This window comes from Thalassophryne amazonica, chromosome 8 (genome assembly GCF_902500255.1).
Source record: "Thalassophryne amazonica chromosome 8, fThaAma1.1, whole genome shotgun sequence".
Taxonomy (NCBI): Eukaryota; Metazoa; Chordata; class Actinopteri; order Batrachoidiformes; family Batrachoididae; genus Thalassophryne; species Thalassophryne amazonica.
In genome coordinates this window covers 60,642,742-60,656,214 of record NC_047110.1, presented here as the reverse complement: position 1 = coordinate 60,656,214, position 13,473 = coordinate 60,642,742, and the positions used below count along the sequence as shown (strand labels likewise).

General features: G+C 39.1%; 1 protein-coding gene across 1 annotated transcript in view; it reads right to left on the bottom strand.

The window, feature by feature from the left end:
• The window catches only part of c8h15orf39 (chromosome 8 C15orf39 homolog), a 46,332-nt gene extending 42,617 nt beyond the window's left edge, over positions 1-3,715 (bottom strand). Inside the window, exon 1 of the mRNA XM_034176431.1 lies at positions 3,568-3,715. Within this exon, the coding sequence (XP_034032322.1) occupies positions 3,568-3,576 (9 nt within the window). The 5' untranslated portion in view covers positions 3,577-3,715. The remainder of the gene's footprint in view (positions 1-3,567) is intronic.
• Between the last annotated feature and the right edge of the window lie 9,758 nt (positions 3,716-13,473).

Here is a 13,473-nt window from a genome sequence, read left to right as displayed (position 1 = left end):
TCCACCTGCGAAATATAGTGAAGATTCGTCCCATCCTGTCTATGGCTGATGCTGAGACCCTGATCCATGCATTTCTCTCTTCTAGATTGGACTACTGCAATGTTCTATTTTCTGGTTTACCGCAGTCTAGCATTAGGGGTCTCCAATTGGTTCAAAATGCTGCAGCCAGACTTTTGACACGAAGCAGAAAGTTTGACCACATTACACCCATTTTGGCATCCCTTCACTGGCTTCCTGTCCCAGAGAGCCAAGATTTTAAGGTTCTGCTACTAGTTTATAAAATTGTTCACGGACTGGCATCTCCCTACCTAGCTGACCGAATTAAACCTTACGTACCAGCCCGGGCTTTGCGTTCTCATAGTGCAGGACTACTTTGTGTCCCTAGGGTGACTAAGAAGTCTACGGGTCATAGAGCTTTCTCTTATTGTGCCCCTCTTCTGTGGAATGATCTCCCCGCGTCAATAAAACAGCCAGATTCTATGGAGACTTTCAAGTCCAGATTTAAGACACACTTATTTTCCCTTTCGTATGGTTAGCATACTGGCATAGTTTTGTTTTACGCTTTTTACTCTTAATTCATTTCATTAGGAAACAAAGCGTGTGCCGCGGCCTCAAATTTAGCTAAATTCTGGGTCTTTTAGTGAAGCTTAGGGCTAGTGGCCGGCGATCACCTTAGTATTTCTTCTGTTTTTCTTGTTGTTTAATGCTGGCAAATTATACAGTATTTCTTGTCTTTCTGATGCCTGATTCTGTTTTTCTCTCTGTTTGAGGTACAGCTCCATCCAGAGATGGGAATTATATTTGTGCTGGCGACCCTCCTGTCCTGTGCACCAACAGCATTTCCTGTATAATCGTTTTGTGAATTGTTCTGTAATTTATGTCTGTAGCATGGCCCAAGCAGAGGGTCACCCCTTTGAGTCTGGTCTGCTTGAGGTTTCTTCCTCAGAGGGAGTTTTTCCTTACCACTGTTGCTCTGGGGGTTAGTAAGTTTAGACTTTACTTGTGTGAAGCGCCTTGAGGCAACTCTGTTGTGATTTGGCGCTATATAAATGAAAACAAATTGAAATTAAATTGAAATTGTGCCGCTTAGCTAAAATTTCCATAAAAATTGTTAATTTTGTGAGAAAAGCATGGAATTTGGCACACATATTCTAAATAAACTAATGTTTATTTTCACATATGGAGCCATCCTGGAGCTGACCTCTAATGAGCTACAGGGGTCAATAAAGAATTACACAGGAGCCAAAATTTAAAAATGCTCCAATCATGTTGAAAACTATGCCACATTATTTGTCTGATCATAACGATTCCAAAAAGGTATAGTTTGGACTATCTATGACTGAATTCCATGGAGTTATGGGGTAAAAACGGCGAAAATGGTGACATGTCAGTTTCAGTTTCTACAGGGGACGAAAGTTGAAGTTGCTTCAATTTTGGTGAAAAATGATGCAAATTATTCGTTGAGTTAATAGCATTTTAAGAAGGAATAATTTGGACCATCTGTCATGCTTAGTTATCAAGTTACGGGCTAACATATGTCATATGCCACAGAATCCAATGGATGTTTGACCTTTACTTTGGAGACCAAGCATTCAACACAGCCAAAACTACCTAAATACCTCTTGCCACTGAAAATAAAGAGACTGTATTAAAATTGGCTGTAATTCTTAAACAGTTAAAGCAGTGTTTTTTTTGTAAACCCCATGAATTAAAGCTAAAAACCAATAACCTACAAGCACATCTTTATTATTTTATTTTAACACCATTGTGATGGTGTGCAGAGACAGAATTACAAAAAAAATGTCTCGTACATAAACTAGTCACTGCAGAATGTACTTTTTGTTACTGTTGCTCAAAAATGTTTTGTTAGTTATTTGAATGTGGTTTAGAGCAGATGTACGAGGTCTGTCCATAAAGTATAGGTCCTTTTTATTTTTTTCAAAAACTATATGGATTTCATTCATATGTTTTTACGTCAGACATGCTTGAACCCTCGTGCGCATGCGTGAGTTTTTCCACGCCTGTCGGTGACGTCATTCGCCTGTGAGCACTCCTTGTGGGAGGAGTCGTCCAGCCCCTCGTCGGAATTCCTTTGTCTGAGAAGTTGCTGAGAGACTGGCGCGTTGTTTGATCAAAATTTTTTCTAAATCTGTGAGACACATCGAAGTGGACACGGTTCGAAAAATTAAGCTGGTTTTCGGTGAAATTTTTAGCGGCTGATGAGAGATTTTGAGGTGATACTGTCGCTTTAAGGACTTCCCACAGAGCGGGACGTCGCGCAGCGGTCCCAGGCGCCGTCGTCAGCCTGTTTCAAGCTGAAAACCTCCACATTTCAGGCTCTATTGATCCAGGATGTCGTGAGAGAACAGAGAAGTTTCAGAAGAAGTCGGTTTCAGCATTTTATCCGGATATTCCACTGTTAAAGGAGATTTTTTTAATGAAAGACGTGCGGACGGACTGCAGCGTCGGCTCGCAGCCGCTGCGACGCTCCGCCACAGGAAAAACACCTCTGTTGGAAGCCTTAAGGACAAGTTGGAACATGTCCAGCTGTTAAACAATTTCTCATATACTCACTCCACTGAAAGCCATCAAAAGCCGTCTGGATTTTACAAATGGTTATCAACACGGAGGTGTTTTTCCTGTGCCGTTGCACCGCGCCGGCTGCGTCCCGACGCGCGGACCCGTCCGCACGTCTTTCATTAAAAAAAATCTCCTTTAACAGTGGAATATCCGGATAAAATGCTGAAACCGACTTCTTCTGAAACTTCTCTGTTCTCTCACGACGTCCTGGATCAATAGAACCTGAAATGTGGAGGTTTTCAGCTTGAAACAGGCTGGTGACGGCGCCTGAGAGCGCTGCGCGGTCTCGCACCGTGGGAAATCCTTAAAGCGACAGTATCACCTCAAAATCTCTCATCAGCCATTAAAATTTTCACCGAAAACCAGCTTAATTTTTCGAACCGTGTCCACTTCGATGTGTCTCACAGGTTTAGAAAAAATTTTGATCAAACAAAGCGCCAGTCTCTCAGCAACTTCTCAGACAAAGGAATTCCGACGAGGGGCTGGACGACTCCTCCCACAAGGAGTGCTCACAGGCGAATGACGTCACCGACAGGCGTGGAAAAACTCACGCATGCGCACGAGGGTTCAAGCATGTCTGACGTAAAAACATATGAATGAAATCCATATAGTTTTTGAAAAAAATAAAAAGGACCTATACTTTATTGACAGCCCTTGTATAAAAAAGTAGAAGCAAAACTGACATTTTACATACATTAACGCATCATGTTGACCACGCCTGTGCCCCCCCCAAAAAAAAATAGAATCGCCCCTGTAACACGAAGTTGATGTGCCGAGAAAACTGTCACTGAGCGAACAGTTTCCACAACTACCGAGAAAGTTAAACCGATAAGACAAAACCCACAGCGTGAACAACACCCTGTTTGTGACACATGTACTTAGTGACATAGGAAATAGCTTCACTTTGTTTCCTACAAAAGTGGATCACGTGTTTGCCAAGTAACTTGTGTCTGACTCGGCTGGACAGCAGAAATAAAGGCTTCTTACCTCGCGCATGTGACGCCCACATAAACGCCATGAAACGGGACCACGCGTGGACTCGGTGCGCCAAAACTCCGCAAATTGCGCCGAAACGAAACCGTGTCAGGAGGATCCCGCGAGCCGCCCGAAGTCCACGCGGAGAAGTTAAAACTGCAAAAAAAAAGACAAAGAGGAGGAGGCGGAGGAGGAGGAGGTCTTTGATCAACAAGCGGAGTCACGCCCTCTGATTCCACGTGGGAGCTCTTCCCGCTGCTAACTGGTTTTTTTTTTTGTTTTGTTTTTTTTAAATACTGTCGCCGGTTGCCTTAAAAAAAAACAAAAAAAAAAAACACGAGTTTCGTACCACAAAGGAGACTCAAAGCCGGTCGCGAGAATTTAAAAGTAACTTATTTGATTGTAAATAACGTGTAGCATCAAAGTGAAAGCATACACACGTTGTTCTGATAAAATTTCTCTTGTAGTCACCTGATAATGTACGTTTAGCATCATGTAAACCATGTACACAGCAGCAGAGACAAAATAACTATAAAAAAGTTAATGTCAACATTTTCAATAGTGTTATTTTAACACGCTGCAAAGTGTTGAGCTGTTAACACAGAACATTAATTGCCTAAATCTTACACTGGAAAAGCTACAGTGTGTAGGCTTTAGTGTCATCTAGTGGTGAGGCTACAGATTGCGTTATGACGTCGCCAGTCATGATTTTGTTTCTCCATTTTTTTTACCTCTGCCAATGTTGGAGGTTATGTTTTAACCCCTGTTTGTTTGTTTGTTTGTTTGTTTGTTTGTTTGTTTGTTTGTTTGTGAACAGCCTGGAGCCCACAATTTTTCATGTATCATTACAAATTTTTTACTGGAGATTCATATCCTGATAGGCAAAAACTGATTCAATTTTCAAGGTCAAAGTCAGGAAAAATCTTGGAAAATTGGAAAAATTGAATGGAAATGTATAGAAATGGGGAAAAACATTGAACAAAATTTCAAAAATTCATAATTGTGTCAAAAAAGATCAAATTTCTTTCATATTTAATAGCATTATGTAGGATGGTACCCTTTATCAACTGACAAAGTTTGATCCCAATCTGAGCCAGATTACAGATTTTGTGGCCATTCAAATTTAACATTGAAAACCCCATTTAATATATTTTTTTCGAAGGTAAAAGTTTGTGTAATTGGAAACTAGTTTGCACTCTACAAACGTGGCAGTCTAGTTTGTTTCTTTGGTGACAGGCACTCTTGCCATTTTTAGCAATAAATAAATTGTTTTATCCTCCATTTCACAATAATGAAAGTTCTCAAATTAATAGTGTGCACTAGCTTTTTTGTGCTTCTGACATTGGCTGTCACTTCTGGAAGGGTGTTGCAGGATTTATGGAATTAGAATGAGGCATTCTCTTGGTTTTGGATTAGGATTGGGATCAGGGTTAGGGTTTAAATTTGCTGAACCTGCATGCAACAATTTTGTGCACTTCCAGAAGTTTTGTGTAGGAGTGAAATTCCAGTATGGTCTGGCAATTTCCCGCTTTCCCATATTGCATGGGAAAAATTCACACAGTAATTTAACACCAGTGTGGTGTAACTTTAGATGAACTCAACAACCACCTTTGCAACTTTGCACTGAAATGTCTTAGTGTAACGGTAGTTAGCAGGTGCTGTGTTGTGAGTAAACCATACATGGTTTGCTAACATTACTTTATGCTGCTGTTTTTGTAGTATTTTCAATGAAAAAGCATGAAGGATTGGGGTGTTTATGGAACTGTACAAATATGAATGTTTGTTTTTACACAACTGTTAACTAATATTGCATTTGTCAAGGCTTTCACCATGGAGGCCACATGGAGCCACCTACGTGGAATATGTGGCGGTTATAGGCTAACTATTTGTGGCCATGGGCTATTAGGCCATGGGTAATGTCAAACCTTGCCATCTATCTGCTGCAGCTAGGTGATACATGGGCATCTCAGTTGGCATTTTCCAGTTGCTGAGGTCTTCAGCACAGAGGAACTTGCACAGTTGAACAGGCAAAAGAGAAAGAGAAATGCATCACATGGCAAAAATGTTAGCTGACTTTCCCTCACAATACAAGTGGTACTCTATCTGAGTCTCTCTCAGTAGCCATTCACTTGACACAAGGTCATCTGTATGAGGATCCTTTGAAGACACTTGTTACAAAACATCAAGTTGTTGCCTTAGGGCACCACTTAGTGTCCAAGTCTCATAACCATATAAGAAAAGAAGCACCAAAACCCTAAATTTTAAAAGAAGGGCTGGATGTTGTAATCCCTACTATTTTTGCACCACAGTTGGCTTCTGAGGAGATTACTTTGGGATGGCCACTCAACAATATTGTCATCACAAGAAACATAATCATCAGTTGCGTATTTCCACATCATTGTGTGTTTTGGCCTTTTATCACAAGACACCTTCAGCTGAGGCAGGCCCACCACAGGCTGATCAGACCTGGGTGTGTTTCTCGTGGTCAGCTGGTCACCTTGGCAGTCCAAACAAGATCTTTACTTTTCAGCAGTGGACAGTGTTTTCCGAGACTTTGGAAAAGCCTATGTAAAATTCAGAGAGATACGAAAGATAAATGAGTCCATTTCCTCCAATAACTCAACAATGATGAATGCTATAATCTAGCTAACCATATTAAAAGGGCATGAAAATTCAGTAGGTATATCTTATATATTATATTCCATTTCTAAGGTGGAACTATGCTAGTATATTTAAAAAGGAAGAGTAAAATAGAAGAGTAGAAAAGAGTAGAATAGAGCCACTTAATATAATGCATGTAATGGTTGCAAACATATTCATATCCGGTCAACTTTAATGCACCATTCATTCATCTTCTACCGCTTAGTCCAATTAAGGGTCGCAGGGGGCTGGAGCCTATCCCAGCAGCCATAGAACATGAGGGGGGGTACACCCAGGACAGGACACCAGTCTGTCGCTGGGCCACAAATAGACAAACAAACACAGACACACCCATACACACACCTACGAACAATTTTTAAAGATTCCAGTCCACCTAACCCGCATGTCTTTGGACGTTTGAGGAAACCAGAGCACCCGTAGGAAACCCACGCAAACACGGGGAGAACATGCAAACTCCACACAGAAAGGCCACAGGAAATGAACCCATGACCTTCTCGCTGTGAGGCAACAGTGCTAACCACTAAGCCACCGTGGTGCCCACTTTGATGCACCAGATCAAAAAAAAAAATAAATCAACTTTATTTTGCTTATGTAATATTGCGTAGATGTGTCTGCCACCTGCTGAATGGTTAGTGGTTACTGGATGGATGAATAATGGATCTGGAGCAGGTGTGGTTGTCAGTGAGACACAGAGATGCACAACATCAGAAAAGTAAATGGTTTGTTTCTCATTGTTTCACAGTAGTTACATTCTAAATTTTAAGTAACACTGTTACAGACCTAAAGGTACTGTACATCTGCATGCCTGCACAGCCCCATTCCACTATATTTATTTGACAGTAAACATAGCTTTGCCCATTTGTCTGTTTGACTCCTTTACTTCTTACAGTAGTAAGAAGTAAGTATTTTTTCCTTTTCTTTTACTGTTGTTTATACAAGAATTACTTCTTACAAAAGTATTTTTTGTCCTTTTCTTTTATTATTGTTTATGCACCAATGACACCAGATCAATTTTTTTGTATATGAGAATTGGCAATAAATTTGATTCTGATTCTGATTACAAGTACACACAACCTTGCAGAAAGGATTTCTCAGCATATGTGTGGTTTTAAAGTGACAAGCTGTTTCAAATTAGCTCGCTTATTAGTTTCTTTCATTTTCAAACCCAACATCTGGTGGCCACAAAGGCCACTGCTATGTGTAATACATGCGAAGATTCACAGCAGGAACATTTCATTCCCTACCTACACTAACAATCCTCCCAAAGACAGCTCCCTAGTACTTCTAGAAACACATACCTATCTTTACAAGGTTAAAAGAAAAAGATCATTTTTTTTACATCCTAGCCAGATGCAAGAGATAAGAATAATCACGGTTCTGCCTTTCTGCAAACATCCCAAACTTTAGGGAGTACGAGTTGGTAACTGTTTCTCATTATGTGTGTGGAATAGTACAAAGGACAGATGGTCCATTTTTATTACCAAGCCAATCCTTACAATCAGATAAGGATAACAGGATGCAGACTGATTATTGAATACAGTTTTGTTTTTTGTTTTTTTTTACAGGTACCTCTGCAAAACATTGAGTGATCAATAATGCAAACAGAAGATCAAGGTTAAGTAAATCTCACAATTTTCTCACACAATTATCTAACATGACAAAATTCTTCCGGTTGCACCTGATTTTATTTTTTCTGTTTAAATAGCAGTAAGGAAAAAAACATGATCTGATACAGGATTTTATGATGGGAAGGGAGTTACTGTGATCAGTCAGCTGATTTTGCACACAAAGTACCGTACATAATGGTTATCACCAGGGATGGATTAATGCACGGTCCTGCGAGGCTAAAAACCTGCCACCCCAAGTCACATGAGGCCAACAGATATTCTGTGAATATCATGCTGTATTTAAACAAATGTTTACAAAATATTTATGAACAGAATCTTTAAAGTGATAGGAAGTGGTATTTGCAATATTTTAATGTGGCGTTATTCGACTTCATTCTGTGATTGTAGTGGGATAAGGGCTCACAGATAACATAGCTCAGAGGCCCATAGCCAAGTTTATCAAACCTGGTTGTTTAAAGTTTAGTTTTAAAGTTTACAAAATGTACAAATGTGCATTTTGTACACAAAAGTGTATAAAATGTTTCTATCTGATCTAATCTTGGAATTGTCTTACTTAACAGCAAGATGAGGATTTTTGTTTAAAATGTTCTCACAAACTAATGTAACTAGAAATCTGTGATCAAGCTCAAAAAGTGAAACTTCCTGTTATGCCATACTTGCTTGAATGTATTATTTAACTACATAAGTAGTGAGAAACTTGAAGCGAAACATTCTAATATTTTGAAATACATTTTATTTTCTTCTTCTTTGAAGCCATAGGCCATAATTATCAAAATTAAAATAACAATGCTTGAAACATTTTAGTTTATACGTGATGAGTCCAGAATATAGGCCTATAAAATTTCCACTTGTTGAAATATCTAGCAAATGCAGATGCTTTTAAATCATTGTATGACATATGATGTGTGGATGGAATATAGAGTAATATTTATGGCATTGTTTTTGTTTGTTTGATTTGGGAGGTGGTGTTGGGAGAGACTCTCAGACAAGGTTACTGGTTCAGTTTTAGTTTAAAGTATACAGTATTCCTCTGGAACCTTGGGTTTTTTGGGGGGTGGGGGGTATACTAAAAAGTATTGTATCCACAAAATGCATAAGCAATTTAATTAGATTAGTAAGTAAAACTTGAAAAGAAAGACATACACAGGAAATTTTGCTGAAAAAAATTTACTCTGCTGGGATAACATTTGGTCCCAGTCTAAACAGAGGTAAATACACTCTACCACAGGGTTAAAACAACTCAACATAGTGTAAAATCAACTCTTATTGGAGTAAAACCACTTGCACTGACTATACAGTGTCACAGACCGAACGGTCCCCCCCTAAAAATCGGTCAACTCTGCCTTCACTGCGCATGCATCATCAGCTGCGGTTCACCGATTATCACCTTGTTTCTGCTTCAAACTGCACTCCAGTCATCATCTATCTCAGTGACAGATATGTGAAGCTTTTGTACAACAATCATTTCCACATAAATTCTGCATTATTTCATCAGAAAAGGCAGAGGAAGCGATCAGAGTGCCGCAGCTACATGAGCTGCTAGCTGTTGTGTTCACTGACTGTCTGTCATTTCAAAACGTCACCAATTAACACCTCATTCCTGCTTAAAACGGCCTCGTTTCTGCTTAAAACTGACTTTAGAATGATTTAAGTGATCTTAACTTGTCATCTGATTGGTAATAATCCCATTAATCCATTTAATCGCTTTGGGTAAAGACAGCCCATCCACAGAGTGTCTCAGCTCCAAAATGATGCATGCGCACTGCGCAGGGCAAGGGGGCGTACGGTCGGTGACACCGGCAGAGCTGATTTCACTCTACAATAGTGTTTTTTACTCTATTTAGACTGGGATGAAATGTTATCCCAGCAGAGTAAATTTTACGCAGCAAAATTAATTTTTTCTTAAGGTGACCTTCAGTTTTTGTGCTCTAAGTTCTACATGATAATGTAAACGGTCTGTCTGTCTTGAAAAGTTCATCCTAATCTTATTAATTGGTGACTATTCTGTCGCTGAGTAAAGTTAGTCAGGTCAGTCATTACTTCCTCCTTATGTGATCATTGATCATGATCTGGATGGAGGTATTGAATGACTTTGGCCACAAAGCCTTAACTGTAGATATCAATGTGTAACAGTATGACAAATATACAAATGCTTTTTGGGAGTCAGTGAGCAAATAAAGATTTCTCATATTAACATTGAACAAATACCTGAAAATGTGTTTCTTGGTGTGGTAGCAGACACTGTTGGAAACATCAGGTGACATATGTGCAATCAAAGATAGCAAAAAGTGTTTGTGTTGCAATGCTGCCAAAGAAAAATTCTTATACTTTGACTTTTCCAGCCTCTTGTACTTCTGTTGTACTGTTCCTCCGCTTTACCTGTGCTGAAATGTGTGGCAATAATTACAATAGTTAAATATATCCAGGAAATATATTACAAAAAAGCAATTTAGATAGGAAATATACAATGTAGGCTATAATATATGTAATGTATTATTTTTAAAAACACACTTTTAAATTACGTGAATTAGCTGAATTCAGGATTGCATTGAGGAAAGGTCTTACTGCTGGTCCACCCCTTAATCCAGAACTGCACAAGAATTTAAAGGATTCTTCTTTGTCACCCCCTATCCCACTTTCCCAACACCACCAACTTTCATAAAAAAGTATTTATCAGTTTTTGCACAACAGTGAAAACAAGGTGATTGGGGTAAGAAATCCTCTCTACCAGGCAAAGATGGATGAAGGTCCCTCTCCACAGTGTTCACCACTTTAAAAATAACTCCCAAAATCAACTGGGTCTGCTATATGTTCAATTTATTGTAAACTGAGCTGGTCCTGGGCGTAACAGAATGCTCTTTGTGAAGCACATCCTTATGTGAAACAAAGCCAAACATTTGGGTTACTAGCATTCGGCCCGTCCTTATTTATCAATTAGACATCCTTTGATCGGTTACTTTTAATACACCTTTATTTTCTAAAAAAAGGATGTTAGGATTCCTCTTGTACCAATATAATGGTGTGTTAATCATTTCCTAATGTCCCCACTCATCACCTTTTACACATAATGTACAGTCAATGTAATGTTGCATTTCTAAAATACAATAAAAAGAATAACCCACTATCTTTAATGCAAATGATCAGACACGATTACTTCACACAAATAGTTACATACTGTATTTATAGTGATCAAAAGGTATTCATAAGATATGGGGTTGTGTATTATTACACAATTATGATTTTATTTTTCACATGGTAACCTTCTTGTGAGTGTGGTAGAATATAAATAACTTACAGTGCATCTGGAAAGTATTCACATTTTATGTTACAGCCTTATTCCAAAATGGATGAAATTCATTTTTTCCCTCAAACTTCTACACACAATACCCCATAATGACAAGGTGAAAAAGTTTTTTATTTTTGCAAATTTATCAAAAATAAAAAACTAAGAAATCACGCGCATAAGTATTCACAGTCTTTGCCATGAAACTCAGGTGCATCCTGTTTCCACTGATCATCCTTGAGATGTTTCTACAGTGTAACTGGAGTCCACCTGGGATGGATTCAGTTGATTGGACATGATCTGGAAAGTGCATGTCAGAGCACAAACCAAGCATGAAGTCAAAGGAATTGTCTGTAGATCTCCAAGACAGGACTGTCTGGAGGCACAAATCTAGGGAGGGTACAGGAACATTTCTGCTGCTTTGAAGGTCTCAATGTGCACAGTGAGCTCCATCATCTGTAAATGAAAGAAGTTCAAATTCACCAGGACTCTTCCTAGAGGTGGCCACCCGTCCAAATCAAGGCAGAAGGGCCTTAGTCAGGGAATTGATCAAGAACCCGATGGGCACTCTGTCAGCACTCCAGCATTTCTCCACAGAGGAACTGTGAATACTATACAGGAATGCCTGTATACTAACGTGTCTAGATGGAAGCCACTCCTTAGTAAAAGATACATGGCAGCCCACCTGGAGTTTGCCCAAAAGCACCCGAAGAACTCTCAGACCAAATGCAGCAATGTACAGAGACATCCTGGATGAAAACCTGCTCCAGAGTTCTCGACATCAGAATGGGGTAACGGTTCATCTTTCAGCAGGACAATGACCCTAAGCACACAGCCAAGATATCAAAGGAGTGGCTTCAGAACAACTCTGTGAATGTCCTTGAGGGGCTGGGCCAAAGATAGGTGTGCCAAACTTGTGGCATCATATTCAAGAAGACTTGAGGCTGTAATTGCTGCCAAAGGTGCATCAACAAAGTATTGAGCAAAGGGTGTGCATACTTATGTATGTGTGATTTCTTGGCTTAAAAAATAATAATAATATAATAATAATAATAATAATAATAATAATAATAATAATAATAATAATAATAATAATAATAATAATAATAATAATAATAGTAATAATAATAAATGTGCAAAAAAAAAAACAACTTTTCCATGTTGTCATTATGGGGTGTTGTAGGTAGACGTTTGAGTGAAAAAAAATGAATTTACTCCATTTTGGAATATGGCTGTAACATAACAAAATGTGGAAAAAGTGAAGCGCAGTGAATACTTTCAGGATGCACTGTACACTGATTTAGCAGAGTTCATCAAATTCTGATAACATCACTGTTACAACACAACACTGAACTGGAAATGTCAGGTGTAAATTCTTCCAGTCATCGCATTCTGAATGAGTTCATTTCTTGTTGCACTTGCATCATACTGGTCCCTCTTCACCTGTGATCTGGTGTCTAATTTGTGTGTCCACTGGGACAGTGACAGTTTAGTCGAGACAAGTTTGTTGCATCCATCAGTCCCAGAGGCCTTACCGGTAAAAAGATGTACGTCGAGGGGTTTGGGTGAGGAGGGAGAACGTCTCCCTGCAGAGCGCCCATAACATCTCCCCCATTTCCAGTTGCTATGGTGTTACACCTTTAGGCGAATCAACACAAGGCATCAAGAGGCTAAAAGAGGGCTACATGGGTATTGCTATGCAATTCTGCAAACACAAAAGATTCAAAAAAAATTCTAAACCTGTTGAAAAAAACATTTATTTTTTTGGGTGGTGGGGGTACTGCAAAAAACACAGATACACTTTAGCCCATCTGTGGACTTGCTGTTGATAATGATGATACAGAACGAGAAGCACGAGGCTGCTTTCTTCTCCCCAGTACATTGACAAATATTTACTGGAAGCGCACACAACATCACATCACTGTCACATTTTTCCCTTTCACCTCCTTGGTAAATATCTAATATTCATGAATACATAAGAATCAACCGCAAACATCAAACAGAACTGGCCAGCCAGTTTTAAAATAAACAAGTGACTGTGAGGAACGGTTTAACTCCGCCTGAGGCAAATGGATCAACGTGTATATATATATATACTTGAAGAATTTTTTTTTTTTTTGTGAAAATTGCCCCTTTTTTTCTTTAGATGAATAAAATTCAAGTAATTTGTGTCAAATACACAACACAATATGACATATTCTGCAGGACAAATGCTTCAACACAGTAGTTTTGTAATTCGTTGTGAGCAAATTTGCGAGGTGTTTACCATTTTTAAAAGAGTGTGTCAGTACAGTGAGTTGTGGTAAGAGCACAGCAGGAGATCTCTTAGGATACAGATAGTGATGA